Source organism: Atractosteus spatula, chromosome 13 (genome assembly GCF_055471065.1).
Source record: "Atractosteus spatula isolate fAtrSpa1 chromosome 13, fAtrSpa1.hap1, whole genome shotgun sequence".
Classification (NCBI taxonomy): domain Eukaryota; kingdom Metazoa; phylum Chordata; class Actinopteri; order Semionotiformes; family Lepisosteidae; genus Atractosteus; species Atractosteus spatula.
In genome coordinates this window covers 24,537,719-24,554,756 of record NC_142718.1, presented here as the reverse complement: position 1 = coordinate 24,554,756, position 17,038 = coordinate 24,537,719, and the positions used below count along the sequence as shown (strand labels likewise).

Sequence of the window (17,038 nt, the reverse complement as noted above, 5' to 3'; positions counted from 1 at the left end):
ATAGTGGTCCCCCAAGACCAAGTTTGATTGTTATTTATTAAACCTGGAATAAATCAAAAGAAGAAAAAGGCATACACTAAGAAAAATGCAATGTGTTTCCAAAGAAAAATACATTTGTGGCATTGGTAGGTTGGAGGTCAAACTAAGTGCAGTGTTGCTCAGTTTCAGGTGTATTCCTCTGACAATTTCTAATCTAACAACTCATTAGAGTCAAATGCAGTCTGTCAGTGATAGGCTGTGATTTGAGTCACACCATCTCTCCAAAATTGATGGGAATGTCCAGGGGTGGTGGTCTGGGCAGGAATGTCTAATTGCCATAGAACTGCTCTACAGTGATTAATGATCGCCTGACTGCACAGTGCTAAATTGATTAAGTCCTGGGACGTCACTTGCCTTTCTAGCAGGCTCATCCTGATTTGACAAAATTCCAGCAGAACAATGAAAATAATAATCTTGCTCGTATAACAGTGTTTTGCAGTAAATGTAATAGTTATGCTGTGCATGCCCTATGTGCCAGACATGAACCCTGTAGAACATTTGTGGGGTGATCTGGGGCAAAGTGTGTCAACTAGGGTTCAGACACCAGTGAAAAGACACATGCTTGTCCAGGCTTTGAGAGAAATAGGAAGAAACCCCACAAGACAGCATTTGCAATCAGGTGCAAACCAAGCTTCACAGATGTACAGCTTGTGATTATTGCTGCATTATAGCATTGATTGCACACGATACTATCCTTGAATACCGGTATAATGGACATTGTACTGCTTTAAGGTTGTAAAAAAAACTTAAGTGGTTTTAAGTTTTTTTTTATTACGAGCATATTTTACATCAAACATCAGAATGTCTAGTAATATCAGGTATTGTTACTTGTAAATGGTACACATTTTCTTATAGCCTTGGGTAGTATCCATTGGGGAGATCTTGATGACAAACTGCTGAGTCAGGCACTTCATTTGAATTATGAGTAAATTAAGTAAATTAATTTTGTCAAAATGAAGTGCCATTCACTTTCTATTCCATTATGTGTGCATATCAGCCCCAACTAAAGACATAAAACACTGTGAAAATGCATACAGGGGAATTTATGTTGCAAACAAACTTTATTAGTGTGCCATACCAACTTGGCATTTAAGTTTTAAGACTCTTGGGACGTTTTTTAAAACAATGATTTTTGTGATGGAAGACATTTGTAAAAATCAATAATTTTGTTGGTAATATTCTTGAGCACTTTATTTTGTATTTAGAGCTATAGTTGTCTTTTTCAGGGATGGAGAAGGCAGAAGGTCACGTTCACCTCCAGTGCGGGATCGAAGTTCCTCAGAAGATCGCGATCGGCGATATGAGCGGGGACGTCCTGCCGTGGGAAGATACAGTGACAGGTGACTTGCTCTTTACACAACTGTCTGTTGTAATGTAGTGAGCATGCTAAAAGTATAATTTCAAAAATGTAGGAGCGGGATATAATGACTGGTTATTTCATAGTATATGTTTTGGCTCATTTAGTCCATCTTGAGAGCTTATTTTTTGCAATGATAAATCAAAATGCTTTTGATTCTATGTCCACTGGCTGTAATAATGACTTTTATGTGAGTTTAACAATATTGGATGAACACCCATAGAAGTTCATGTTAAAGTCAAAAACATAAATGTTTTTGATGACCTTTGCATCAGTATACGTTTAAGTATACTATTTAAACTTAGCCTTTAAACTTAAATAATTTTCTAATCATTGTTGCTTATTTTACTGATTTGTATTTGAGTGGGTAGAAGGACACATGGTAAAGTTTTTAGATTATTTTTAATGTACTTTATTAGTCTCTTTATTATAAGCTTGAAGCAAAATTTGCAACAAAATAAAAAAATAAGCACAACGTGCACACCCATTGTATATCTTCATATAGTTTGAAAACAAGTTTTTAATTCTTGTTGTGGATATTTTTTTTTTTATCGGGGAAAGAGAGCGGCACTCCAGCAGAGAAAGAGACCGAGAGAGAGAGCGGTATTCTGACAGGGAGAGGGACCGAGACAACGTGAGAGAGTGGTATTCGGGTAGAGAGAGGGACAGAGACTACTATTCAAGCAGGGAGAGGGGCCGTGAGCGCCGGTCCAGCAGAGAAAGGGATCGTATGCGTCACTCCAGCTGGGAAAGGGAGGTGGATTCCAGGAGGAGAGGCAGATCTCCATCCCCTCTCCAGAGAGAACCTCCCCCCGCTGAAGAGCCTCCAGTGAAGAAGAAGAAAGAAGAGCTGGACCCCATCCTGACTCGCACAGGTGGAGCCTACATCCCACCTGCCAAACTGCGCATGATGCAGGAACAGATTACAGACAAGAGCAGGTTAGCCATAAATCCTTCCCATTGCATCTCAATAATGTTTTGGAGAAAATAAAAATGTTTTAAGTTTTTTTGTAAGTGAAATAAACTAAGTGTTTTAGATTCAAAGCAATACATCTTAATAGTGATATTAATTCAGTCGGTTTTGACAAGTTTAACATTTCCAGATATTCCTTTAAAGGCAAAATGGGTTCTGGTTATTATGTTTGGCAGTGAAAGGTGATTCAAAGTAATGTGGATGGCAGATATTGGTAGGATGTTTTAGAGTCTCTGATTCCAGGGAGGATTTTTGACTTGCTTTACTTTTTTTTCTGAGAATGAAATATGGTTTGCCTCAAATTTGATGTATAGCTTGTGGCTAAACACTCTTGAGAAATTCAATAGAATATAATGTGATTGATTTTTTTTTCCTTGTGGTTTTCTTGAAGCAAGGGTTGGGATAGTTCTTCTAAAATTAGATGCACCCAGTTTGCTCCCTGCTAGTGGTTAAATGTTTAGGATACCTGTTGTTAAAGATTTGTGGTATCACTTTTTATATCTTTTGGAACAACATTCTGTATTCTCTATTGGCAGTCATACTATGACTGAGCTTTCTGTGTAGCTCCTAAGTTAGAAGAGCAGAAGGACCCTTTAAGAAGATGGTGAATTTTCAGTCTTATAAAGGGCATGTAAAAACTTCAAGACAATATACAGGGTCAGCATTATTTTAGAATTTCAGACTTGGTGAAAAGCTTGCTGGCTAAATTGTGGTTGCTTGGCCTTTTAGTCCTTTATACCATTAAGGTCTATACATCTTATTTAAAGGTACAGCTTTCTGTGGTACCTATTAAAAAATAACAGTGAACATTTAAGATTATGCTTACATGTTATTTTATTTTATTCTGTAAAGTAATACTTTTAATTTTCAGGAAATGTACGATATATCTGCACATGTGGAAGGTTTTAAAGGTACAGTAATATGAAAAAGAAAGTACACCCTCTTTATTGGCATAAATAATCATCTGGTCCTCACCAACTTCTATAATTAGACAAATCTAGCCTCATATAACAGATGACACATAACAGATTTCATTGTCATTATTTGTTCAACAAAAAGTAAGCCAAAATGCAGAACCTGTGTGGGAACAATTAAGTACGCCCTTACTGCTTCCATAGGGATTAAGACGGTAATTAGCAGCCAGGTGCTGCTAATCAAATGCACTTGATTAGTTGATCATCAGGAAGTGTGACCACCTCTATAAAAGCAGACCTTTTGGAAGTTTGGTGGTCTGGAGCATTCAGGTGTGTGTTAACACCATGCCAAGGAGAAAAGACATCAGCAATGAACTCAGAGAAGCAATTTTTTCTGCCCATCAATCTGGGAAGGGTTATAAGGCCATTTCCAAACAATTTGAAATCCATCATTCTACAGTGAGAAGGATTATTTACAAATGGAGAACATTCAAGACAGTTGCCAATCTTCCCAGGAGTGGGTGTCCCAGCAAATTCACCCCCAAGACCAGACCGTATAATGCTCAGAGAAATTGCGAAGAACCCAAGAGCTTCATCTAGGGATCTACAGGCCTCGGTTAACATGTTAAATGGTAAAGTTCATGACGGTACGATCAGAAAAAGACTTAAGTATGGCTTTCATGGAAGGGTAGCCAGGTGAAAGCCCTTTCTCTCCAAAAAGAACATGGCAGCACGGCTTAGATTTACAAAGTTGCATCTGAACAAACCACAAGATTTTTGGAACAGTGCCCTTTGGACAGACGAGACCAAAGTGGAGATGTTTGGTCAAAACCAAATACAGCATATTACCACAAACACCTCATACCAGCCGTTAAGCACAGTGGTGGAGAGGTGATGATTTGGGCTTGTTTTGCAGCCACAGGACCTGGGCACCTTGCAGTCATCGAGTCGACCATGAACTCCTCTTTATATCAAAGTATCCTAGGGACAAATGTGAGGCCATCTGTCCGACAGGTAAAGCTTGGCCAAAATTGAGTCAACAGGACAGTGATCCCAAGCACACCAGCAAATCTACAACTGAATGGCTGAAAAAGAAAAGAATCAAGGTGTTCGAATGGCCGTCAAAGTCCAGACCTCAACCCCATTGAGATGCCCTCAAACAATGAACTGAAGCAATGTTGTAAAGAAGAGTGGGACAAAATTCCTCCAAAACTATGTGAGAGACTGACAAACTCATGCAGAAAACGATTGCTGCTAAAGGTGGTTCCACAAGCTACTGAATCATGGGGTGTACTTAGTTTTTTACACATGGCTTCTGCATGTTGGCTTATTTTTTGTTGAATAAATAATGACGTAGTGGAATCTGTGATGTGTTGTTTGTCACCTGAGGTTAGATTTAATTTTAGGACCTGGTAAGGACCAGATGATTTTTTTGTTATGTCTTGATATATAAAACCATAGAATTGAAAGAGGGTGTGCTTTCTTTTTCACATGACTGTACATAGTATTTGTGCCTCATCACAAAATAAAGCAATACACCTTCTTAAAACAAGTTCAATCAACAAACAATATAATCCTGTACATTTGAAGGATTTTTGTAAAGGTGCATATCACATTGTGGTCTCTATTTCTAGTTCAGCGTGTTTACTTTTTATTGCAGTCTGGCTTATCAGAGAATGAGCTGGGAAGCCTTGAAGAAATCCATCAATGGTCTCATCAACAAAGTGAACGTCTCCAACATTGCCAATATTATCAACGAACTTCTACAAGAAAACATTGTGAGAGGAAGGTAGGTATTTTTTCTCTCCATAAATGCAAGTGTGTATTTCTGTAATACTTCTGTTTTCCAATAACTTCTTCTGATCTAGAAGATGACAGTGTGGTTGTTTTGTTTCAGGGGTCTTTTGGCCAGGTCAACATTACAAGCACAGAGTGCCTCCCCTATTTTCACTCATGTATATGCTGCAGTTGTGGCAATTATTAATTCAAAGTTTCCTCAAATTGGAGAACTCATTCTTAAGAGATTAATTCTCAACTTCCGGAAGGGGTACCGAAGAAACGATAAGGTAAATGAATGTTTTTTTTAAATGCTTTATTTCTGTGCTGTAATTGAATGCATTTTACTTTGAAAACATTAATGTATCTTATTTCTTTCCAGCAACAATGTCTGACAGCATCAAAGTTTGTTGCCCACCTGATCAATCAGAATATTGTAAGTATACTTAATTATATTCTTATTTGTTTTTAGTGATACCGGCACGGTGCTTTACAAATTTTAGGCAAATCCTAATTAAACTTTTTTGGAGTAACTTTAGCCAATATCTATTTTTGCAACTAAACTATAAGTTAAACAATTTTGCTGATATTTTTATCATTTAGTCATTAATTTAAATGTTTTATTGCACCATGAGTCTTTGGTTTTCATTAATATTTGGTTAAGATGTTTTTTTAATTGAACATTGTGTGAAGGATAATATTATGAAGAATAAAGCTGTTTAATTTGATTGTGCTGGCTTCTAGAAGGTTAGGAGAAAGCTTATATTAATATTCTCAAGTCTGTTTATTGTTTGTAAGACAAGTTACATGTATTTACAATTAACAGCATTGTCAGTGAAACAGATATATATGAATAAACAAGCATTAATTTGCTTGATGACAGGAAGATGACTCAAAATAATGTACAAACTGGTGAAAGAATGGGTAATAAATCATTGTAAGGCACTGAATATAAAGTGCCTCTCTTACCTTAACCTTGATGGTGGCTGCTACCACTAAATGTCTTCCTGTTTAAGACCAAAAGATAAACAGAACACCTTTGGAGGTCTCTGCATCATTCAGGGGGTGCGTGTTTCACTTCCATAGAGAAGAATGATATTGTAGATTTGTTTTTGTCTGATTTTACTTAAAGGAAGAGTACAGTAGGGACTTTTTTACCCAAAGGGATGTGGGAGTACAGAACAAGGTACCATTCCATTGTCATTGAAGCCAATGCCCTGGTTTCTTTTTAAAAAATAGCCAGATGAGTTCCTTGGATCGGTTAGTGACTGACTACTAAATGGGCAAATGGCCTTCAATTATTGGAAATCAATTATTTCAAATAAGACTTTTATTTGTAATAAAACTTTGCTCTGTGCAACTATAATCTAAAATATTATGCTGTACTTTTTTTAAAAAAGGACATAATCCAATTTATTCATGTTAAATGATGTTTCTGTTCCTAATTAATTAGGGGAATGAATATATCTGGAGAACAGAGAATGCTAAACTTAAAAAAAGATTAATACTTTTATGCTGCCTGGACAGCATATTCAGTAACTTTTAAGATTTTAGGAAAATATGTATTACATTTTACAGGCTCATGAGGTTTTGTGTTTGGAAATGCTCACTCTACTATTGGAAAGGCCCACTGATGACAGTGTGGAAGTGGCCATCAGCTTTCTGAAGGAATGTGGTCTCAAATTGACTGAGGTCTCACCACGTGGCATTAATGGTACGTACATTGTGTACAGTGGAGCTTAATATAGCCACAATCCATCCATTTAACTTGACAGATCAGATGCAGTCTGTTTTCAGTTTTCTAAAAAACTATTGTTATAAATTTTGTTGTGGATGATTTTAACATGGAGTGTACCTCACTGTGCTATATTTTATCATGTCCCTTTTATAGTATGGTACCGTATTGATGAACGGCATTTTTTAATGTGGTTATCATGTTCGTTATAAGTAGTTATAATAGTAATAATAGTAGTAGTTATAATAAGGTTTACTGTTAGATTTTCTTTTTCTTGTCTTAGTGTCTCATTATTGATGCTCTGTTTTTTTACAGCTATATTTGAACGGTTGCGAAACATCCTGCATGAGTCAGAAATTGACAAACGTGTCCAGTACATGATTGAGGTTATGTTTGCAATTCGTAAAGATGGCTTTAAGGATCATCCCATCATTCCTGAAGGTCTTGATCTAGTAGAGGAGGAGGATCAGTTTACTCATATGCTTCCATTGGAAGATGATTACAATCCAGAGGATGTTCTCAGTAAGTTTTGTAAAAGAGTGCGATCCAGTATTGTTTTTGCATATTTTTCTTGCATATTCAGAAATTGAGTTTTTCTGGGAACTCTAAATACATGCATGATCTGCAAAATTTTTGCCTTTGGATCTGTTTTCTCTGATATGGCCGGAAGCCATATCACTCTGCAACTCACAACTGGCAACCCACTGAAGCTAAGCAGGTGTGAGTCTGGTCAGTACCTGGATTGGAGACCTCCTGGTAATACTAAGGTTGCTGCTGGAAGTGGTGTTAGTGGGGCCAGAAGGGGGCACTCACCCTACGGTCCATGTGGGTCCTAATGCCCCAGTATAGTGACGGGGACACTATACTCTAAACAGGCATTGTCCTTCGGATGAGACATAAAACCGAGGTCCTGACTCTCTGTGGTCATTTCTCGAAAAGAGTAGGGGTGTAACCCCGGCATCCTGGCCAAATTTCCCATTGGCCCTTACCAGTCATGGCCTCCTAATAATCCCCATCTATGAATTGGTTTCATTACTCTGCTCTCCTCCCCACTGAAAGCTGATGTGTGGTGAGCGTTCTGGCGCACTATGGCTGTGGTCGCATCATCCAGGTGAATGGAGGGGAATCCCCATTACTTGTAAAGTGCTTTGAGTGGTGGAGTGTCCAGAAAAGCGTTATATAAGTGTAAGCAATTATTATAATTATTATCATAACGGGAGTAATAAAAAAGACAAGCACATATAGTCAATACAATAGTAAAAACTCCTTCTAAAATATTTCTAGTATCAAACATTTCTAGACCTATATAAATTTGCAGCACTGTGGAGTAATAGATTGAGTTGTGAACTCATAACAGGAAGGTTGTAGGTTCAAATCCCAGGTGAAGCAAAACTATTGTACACTTCAACAAGGTACTTGTGAAATTGCTTCTTTCATATGCCCGGTTGTATTAATCATAAGCAGCTAGTAATGTATTTTTTTATTATACTCGCAATTGTCAAATAATATTGCTGATAATATGGGATATCTTTTCACATTTTCATTTCTTGAATGTTACTGATTTTAGGACGCATTTAATACAGGAACCTTTACATTGGATTCTTATGAATCTTGTTTAATTTTCTACGTAGACATTTCTACACATTCTTCTGTGCTTATAGATGTTTTCATTGTAATAGCAAAGTAAGTTTTATATCTTAAGCAGTTTCTAATTAATGCAACAGTAATTTAGGAGTAATCCCTATTGTACGTTGACACAGAGATGTATACGAAACATGAAATATTTTTGTTCATTTTAAATGAATAAGTGAGTTCCAAGAGCACTAAGTCCTGGAGATGTGGGGTAACTTAAACCCCCTTGATAGTTTTTGTCTGCTTTTGCAAAATCACATAAATTGAATTAGTAGAGAGCCCTGTTACATATCCGTAAGCAGTTCTTTCTTTAGGCCAAAGACTAATTATGTATAAAGGATGGCAAGTATGAGCCTCTACTTTCTCAAATCTAATTAAGCGTGAGCAGAATTTTAACACGTGTAATGTTGTGTGTAAAAATCCTTCCTGAATATAACTCTGCTGTTGGTACTCCATATTTGGAGAAGCTGCTTCTGTGGTTCCAAAGACAAAGTGCTATAATTGAAAATCTTTGCAAAAAACACTTCAGGGTATGCTGGTAGCTGTTATCATATTAAGTGTGTTATGAATAATACTATTCTAATACATTGCAAATGCATTTTATGGGTAATTGCCTTTGATTAAATCTCATTTATAATTACTTAATTGCTGTAAAATGTCTAATTGCAAACTAATGCTCTTGCTATTAAAAAACAATGTTAAATTTTTGCAGATGTATTCAAGATGGACCCTAACTTTCTGGAAAATGAAGAGAAGTACAGAACAATTAAAAAGGGTAAAGTTTTGAATTGCTATAGCAATAATATATATTATTTATAATATGTATATCATATAAAGCTTTTATTTCAAAAGTATTTAGATGTTTGCATAGTGAATTTTTCTATGAAAAGAAATATGAAAGATGGTAAATATATTTTCTCAGGTTTTAAATTAACAAAATTAATCCAGCCATTCCTGCTGTAGAAGGCTAGTTATTGTCTTGTTGGAGAATATTTTGTGCCAGTGTCTTATTATATTCAGTTATTTTTAGACTAATCATGTATACCAGGAAGAACTTTAAAGTACTGTCTTAAAATCAGCATATCAGTTACGTTTTGTAGGATCAGAAGACAAAAGTCAAGTTTTTGGTGAGCTCGGTAACGAAGTCTATTCAAGTCACATTGATTTCTGTGCCTTAGAGATTCTTGATGAGGGCAGCAGTGATTCAGGTTCTGGAGATGATGCAGATGGCAGTGATGAAGATGAAGAAGACGACGACAATGAAGAAGAAGGTACAGGTGCTGCGGTTCACGAGATATATCAGAATTTTGATGCATTGTATGCTAACTGCATTATCATTGTTAATCAATAGCAAGTGTCCAAGTTAATCTAGTTAATAAAGATACCACATTATCCTTTATAATGCTATAATGGGGGGAGGAGCTGTCAATAAAAGGTACCGATATTCATTAAAGATATTCACTACCTGAAAATTCTAAATGATGAAATTTAATATTTAATTAAATTGTATTTTCTCCTCCTTTTTTAAAAAAAAAAGCTTTATTTAAATTGCTCGTTATCTTAAATCTAGGATTGTCGCATAGTCATCTGTTGTTCTTCATATTTCATCAATACTGGCTTACCATTAAGCAATTTAATATATTTATTGTAGATGAAAGCACTAAGCCCTTTATTATTAAAAGCATCATGGTGTGCATGAAGTATATGTCTATTCTGTTTTTAGCTATAAATCATTTCGGATCTCTTAATTTATTCTGTGTCCCATATACCTGTTCATCTCTGTGTACCAGTTAAAAACTGTTTATTACAGCAGTCCTTGTTTAGAGCAATCAACTGATGAGAACAAGTGGTGAAAAACTATTGTGACACATTAGATATTTGATAATGGAGTGACTTTTTCAATAGTGTTATCCACTTGACTAAATCTAAGTGTTTTCAAATTACATCATCAAATTGTTTTGAGTGAACAGTATCCAGTAAAAGCTTGCTTGGGTATTTTTAAGTTATTTTTGGATAGTAAAAGCAGTAGTTTCACAGTAGAAAGTGAGGTTTGGTTTGACACCCTAGTTGTGCTAGCCTGTACGTCTGGTTTATAGAAAGTTGTAAACCATTTCACTGTACTGTGAAAAAGTTATATGTATTTTCAGTTTAACACTGATTGCATTACTAAACCACCTTTTGCTATGTTGTTACTTTACCATTTTTATCCGTATTTCATTACATGATAACTTGTTCTTTTTTTACCACTTTTGCTAAGTCAGCAGTGTTTCGAATTATGTAGCATCAGCAATTTTAAATGTTCTTTGTGAAACCTTAACAGGTAATGTTGTGTAAAGTATAGCATCTGTTCTTTCTCAAACGTGTGTAAGTCATTCTGTCATTTTAAGGCCTTTTCTTACATTACTGTTGGATGCTTCTATTTAGGCAATTTTAAGATTTTATATAAAAAAAGATCAGATAATATATCAAGTGGTATTGGTATTCAATATTGACATTATCCATATGAAATCTGGTAACAGAAGGTAAAAACGCAAAGGAAATTCAGGGCACAATACTCATATCAAGTTATGACAATGTTCAGACTATTTTAATATTTTTAAAACTAAGTAAATAATTAACTGGTTGAAATTATCACTGTCAATGCATTTTAAATGGAAAAATGTTTATTGGCAAAAATGTACATGGAGGTAGATATTTAATTTTAATTATATTAAATTTAAACAGGTGTTTAAAATCTGGACCATGAAATTATCCTTTAATCAAGTTGATTGACACGTCTGTTTGCTTCCTTTAATCTGTTAAAACATTGTCGAATAGTTTCATAGTATTACTGTCAAACACTGATATTATCTTAATTCTAATTCAACTTTGACACCCTTAATAAAATAACACTTGTCTATGGAAGAGTGATTTTATGCTGACTAGGTACTGTTCATCTTTTGAGTTTGGTGGATAAGCCTTAATACTTTTAAGTGCTTTTGAATTTAGTCATTTTTATTCAGCCTTACAATATCTTAATTGATCTGTTTACCCATCTTTATATTTCATTATTACTAATGAAGATCTTAATATCAATTTTCTTGGTTTGTATACCGTCTGCTTATTCTTCTTGTCATATCCTCTTGTTATTGTTACTATTTGTTATCTAGTGTAAAACACAATGTTCTGTGCACAAAGGTTTATTTTTAGGACATAAAATACTTTGAACCTTTTATTCTTATTGATGTGAATCTTCTATTGTCTTCATATGTGATGATCGATCTGTTAGGTGAGTTACAAGCTTATCACAATTGCAGAGTAGAAAACATTTGAAATAATTCAGAAAACCCTTGTATTTATGCACCTTAATAGCATAAATGTACCTGTCATATCATTAATATGTAATCTGTGAAGCAAAATGTAATTAACTGTCATGTAAAAAAGAGCATTTCCTTGTTTTAGAACAAGAGAAAATCACCATTCACGATAAGACAGAGGTGAATCTGGTTGCATTTCGCCGTACCATCTATCTTGCTATCCAGTCAAGGTAAGTCAACCTTTTTGCATTTCCTGATTGCATTAAACTTATAGCTTCTACAGAGCTGTGGTGATAAATGCATAAAAGTCAGGTTAGGTTGAAAGCAAACTTTATTATCCAGCTGCATTTGAGATCCATGTTATAGTGTATTCTCCTTATCAGGTACAATTTAGTCATTTGAAATCAACTTCAATTATAAAGTAAAAGACTTTATAAATACTAATTAATGCTGTACTCTCTCAGAAATATTAATAATGAATAATTGTAAAACGTTCTATAGATTTTTTTTGCTTTCTTTTTAGTGTGAAGCAGTAGTTTCATTGTATGCTGTACTCTCATTTTGTCCAAACAAAAAAAATAGACTTTCTCAGGCTTTTATGCACAGAAACTGAAATAATTAAACTGAATGCTCTTGGGTCAGGAACATGAGTGCTGTGATTTGTATTCCAAGCCAATCAACACCGTAATTTGGGTTAGATATTCATTGGAGGAAGTCACTAAGTTCAATGATTTTTATTCTTGGGGCGTTTGTGTCAACGTTGCTAGTCTGGTTTCAGCTCTAGGTGGGTAACCACTAACCAATAAATACAGGGTGCATTTAAAGTAAGTTGGCCTATTCAAACAATTGCATTACTAAAACTGCATACTGTGGAATGTGGACCACATCGACCGTGGGTAACAGTCCCATAGACTGTGCACACTAAACACGTTAATGCAGTATTGAATGGTGTCAGTTCTTTCTAAGCATGCATGCCATCATGGAGACATATGGTGTTTACATTGACCTAATGTAGCAACTCCTGTGATGTAGTGTCTTTATTTATGTGAATGTGTTCCCCATGGTCAATTTTTCTGCTTCAAATGTCATTGTTTCTTGGAGTTCAGTTTTCACAATACAGTTGTTTAAATAGGTCAGATAACTTTATAAATAACTAGTACCTTTAAAAGCCTGAAGGAAACAGCTATTTGAATTTATTTCACAGATCTCAGGTGCGCTGTGTTTTGTAAAGAAAAAAAGTATCCTATACAAAACAGGAAAAACAAAAATAAGCAGAAAAAAACAGCAATTGCTTGAGCTACCAGCTAATAACAGGTTCCTTTGATAAACTGCTGTTTATTCAGCTGCTTCTGTTCACCTGGAAACAATTTAAATAATTACGTACAGTTCAAAATTGTATGGGAATCTTAAGTCTCGTTATTATTTAAAACATGATTTAAGGCTCTCATGTACCCGTAATAGACAAGTATGTGTACACTTCCATTTTCAGCCTGAGTGAAACTCTCAAACTAGTACAAAAACAAATTCATACAGAGCACGTTGTCATTTCCCACACTAAATGAGCCTTCTTTCACAAAAAAAGACACAAATGCATGTCCAGGGAAAGAACAGATGCTGTGCCAGAATCTTACTGTTGAATACTAATACATGAACCAATTAACATGCTTCCTCTATAGCTACTTCTATATTCAATCCAGGATGAAAGTAGTACTGTGACCCTGGGACAAATCTCACTCCACAATTTTGTATTGCATGGCAGATCTTAGGGGTGAGTCAACTGCAGAATGGAGAGACATGTCTGAAAGGATCTCTAGAAAGCTATTCAGCTCAGACAAAAAAAATATTTTCACTGTAAATCGTCATTAAGAGGCAAATATCTAGAAGAAAAGTAAAAGCAGTTGTTCTGTGCAAGTGGTTGATTTACTAAGTTTTACACCAGGAGTAGAGGTTGCTTTTTAAACAAATTACTTGATGAACTGGTATGCCGATCAGGGATAAGCTATATCGGAAGGTCTGTATTTAGATAAGTGTCATTACAGGAGAGTAAATATGACTAAAAATGTGAAGGATCTTTATCTTGCTTCCTCCACTGGGCTTCAGACTGATTAAGAAAAAAACAGTGCAGTGGTTCAAGTTAAGAATAAAACAGTGATGGCCCAGATTAGGACTAAGCATTTGTCTTTAGCCTGAACAAATGGATAAGCTACCTTAATAGAGTTGCATTAAATGGCAAGAAAAGCCTTTGAATTTTTATGCAGTAGGATTTTGTTTCATTTTGTAAGAATACCTGAAATTTATTTTCAGTTGCAGGCTATACAGGGCATTTAGAGATTTAGAGTGAAAGTTAATCATTACAGCTCACCCTTTTTTAAAATCTTTTGTCTAAAATACTGAGAACCTTTTTGTGCTAAGATGTAGAAAAATAGATTGGTGTGTGAAAAGCTGTTTAAAAACGCCACATTCAGGTCCTAGCAAATAGATTGCTTCAGGCCATTTGAGCAGTGAGATGTTAATATTTGAAAAATCCTTTCAGTTGCTTGTCTTCCATAGATACAAGTATAATAAATTCATGCTCTCTTTTGGTTTTTATCTTTCTTAACCATTTATTCACTAAAGCAGTGATTTTTTTGCCCTCAATGTGTTTTATTTGCTGAAAATAATTTTTGATCACTTTAAATTACATTGTCAGACTGACATGTAAAAATATGAATCATTCAGTACAAGCTCTACAAAATGAGGGATTTGCAATTTTAGAAGTTTATATAAAATTTCTGTTAAATGTGCGGCACAACTATCATGCAATATTAGGTTCTTTACATTTTGGGTTTAATATGCAAATGAAAACATGCAAGCAGTTTTGAAAACTTCAAGTTGTTTTTTGAAACTGCGGGAGAAATCTAGTAGTGATTCATTACCATGTGTGACATTGTACAGTCTTGCTCTCTTTAATGAATTCTCTGTATGAGAGATTTAATAAAATACTTTTGGAAAAAAATCCATTAAGCATGAGATGTGCTCAACAGAGATACGTTATACAACTACTGGGATTATTTTAGTGTTGATACTCTGTTTCTTAGCACTGTCTCCTTGAACATTTGGAGGAGCAGCTGGTGCATAAACATTAGAATCAGCAGGGGTAAAGAAATGAACAAAAAAATCTTGACAGGTGACCTGCCAGGCTATTTATTAATGAAGCTCAGCTACATGTAGCTTTCCATGAAGATGTACATTAACTTCCTACCCTATTACTTGTATACAGAGATTGCAGTAATAGTATGTAGAGCATCAAAAGAGGCTTATCACTATTTATAACTGTACGTTTTTTTAGAAAAATGAATTAAATGGATTTTAGATATTGATTAAATGCTTTGAATTGATCAAGACTGACTGTGATAAACAAGCGATTTGTATTGCTGTATAATAATACAATAATAACCCATGTAATCATCAAGTGTTGATTGGATGTTATGATATAAACTGTTGAATGTTATGTCTTGTTAAAATCAAGTTTAAAAGACACAAAGTAACAAATGTGTCATGCTTATCATTTGTGCGTTCAGTATGTTGGAGAAGCACCTCAGGTGGATCCTCCAGCTATGGAGCCAAGTCCTGTTTAGCAATAAATCAATATTTTTTCTAGACCATACAGGATAAATAGCATCGAGTGAGATGTAGATATGCAGAATGGTACAAAAGACCATTTCATGGGAAGATCCAAGTTTGTTGGGCTGGGCAGGAGTGTCTAGTCTCTACAGAACTATACTTGTGATTGATGGCAGCGTGAGTGCACAGTGCTTTGTTGATCAAGTCCTTGGACCTAACTTGCTGCCCTTTATTATTGTTTGCATATGTTTAACAGGCTGTCTTATTCAGGTGAAAAGAAACAAAATGATGAGAAAGGCACATGTTATAAGTGCAATACCAGTAGAGCATAGAGCAAGAGTGAAAGCAGTGTACATCAGTAGTTGGGACTGGTAGTTCAAGGAAGTGTGGGCTGATCAGATGTGGGCTGATCAGATGTGGGCTGAACAGATGAGTCTTGATATGGTGAAAGTTGATTGAAGACTGTGCAGTTCTGGTTCCAGCTGGTAGTTCATTCAGCCAATCTGGAGCCAGGGACGAGAATGATCCAGCCTGGAACGAACAAGAGGAACAGAGAAATTGAAAGAGGAAATGGGATAGATGAAGGGGTGAAACAGAGGCAGAGTGATTAGAATAATAGTAGACAAGAACAAGTGTTTTGAAATATGTGTGTGATACTATAAGGGCCAGAATAATTACATGGATTGAGGTAATAAAAGACCAAGAGAGAGGCAGATGGCCAGCCAGGAGTGAGTTTACTGGGAGGCAGTAGTTTAATTGGGTGATCACCAGGGCCCAAACCAAATCAGTGTAGACAAGTGAGTGAGGAAGGGGTGAATCCTGAGTAAATTGTTCAGGAGGACGAGCCAGGAATGGCCCAGAGTAATAATGTGATGAGAGTAGAACAAAGGAGGATAAAAATGACAATGATGTTCCTGGCTGAAGAGGCAGGGGAAAGAGAGGTGGATTCAAAGAAATAGAGGTGGAGAAGTTGACAGAAGAGGAAGAAAAGGAGATCAAACTTGAAGAGCTTCAGTTTAAGGGAATAGGAGTGCATCCAGGAGAAGATGGGTGAAAGCCAGACATTGGTATAAGAGATATGTTTATCAGAGGAAAATAGAGTACAGCATCTGCGTAGAAGTGCTATGAAAAATTACACAAAGGCATCAGAAGTCCTAGAAAGCAAGTGTAAAGAAGCCAGCATTGGATCCAGAATAGAGCCTAGTGGGACATTACTAGGATAGTGAGTGAGGTGCAAGCGTTAAGCCTTGCTGGGAGACCTTGTGTCAAAGACTTCCAGGTCAGCAAGTATTTACAGAAGGAAAGTGTGTTCTGCAAGTTCTACAGAAAGTTCAAGAAGGATTAAGACAGACGAGAGGAAAACGGCATGAGCTGTTCGAAGGGTATTGTTGACAGAATAGCGTCTTCTGAAGAGTACATTTGCCTGTTTAATGGTTTCAGCGAGAAAAGGGTGAAAGAGATGGGTACACAGTAAAGAGAAGATGGATCAAGGGTAGAATTTAAGAAGGGTGTGATGTAGGTTTTTTTTAAAGGAATCAAGAAAACAGACTGAGGGAAGAGACGTGTTGAGGACGATGGAGATGTAGGACAGCTGATTGGAAAAAATAGGTTAGGAGATGGTCCCCAGACGGTAATTATATAGCCCATGAGTAAGGTGCTGGTGTCAGTGTCAGGGACAGTTTATGACCGAGAATATGGGGATTGAATAGGTTG

The 17,038-nt window shown here is 35.8% G+C and overlaps 1 protein-coding gene across 2 annotated transcripts in view; it reads left to right on the top strand.

Moving 5' to 3' along the window:
- The window catches only part of cwc22 (CWC22 spliceosome associated protein), a 48,189-nt gene that overhangs the window by 13,309 nt on the left and 17,842 nt on the right, over nucleotides 1-17,038 (top strand). For both annotated transcript variants that reach the window (XM_088930420.1, XM_088930421.1), the window contains exons 5-14: nucleotides 1,266-1,379; nucleotides 1,958-2,335; nucleotides 4,944-5,072; nucleotides 5,181-5,349; nucleotides 5,442-5,495; nucleotides 6,638-6,773; nucleotides 7,110-7,316; nucleotides 9,139-9,201; nucleotides 9,605-9,697; nucleotides 11,868-11,952. In XM_088930420.1, coding sequence (XP_088786546.1) covers nucleotides 1,266-1,379; nucleotides 1,958-2,335; nucleotides 4,944-5,072; nucleotides 5,181-5,349; nucleotides 5,442-5,495; nucleotides 6,638-6,773; nucleotides 7,110-7,316; nucleotides 9,139-9,201; nucleotides 9,605-9,697; nucleotides 11,868-11,952 — 1,428 coding nt within the window. The remainder of the gene's footprint in view (nucleotides 1-1,265; nucleotides 1,380-1,957; nucleotides 2,336-4,943; nucleotides 5,073-5,180; nucleotides 5,350-5,441; nucleotides 5,496-6,637; nucleotides 6,774-7,109; nucleotides 7,317-9,138; nucleotides 9,202-9,604; nucleotides 9,698-11,867; nucleotides 11,953-17,038) is intronic.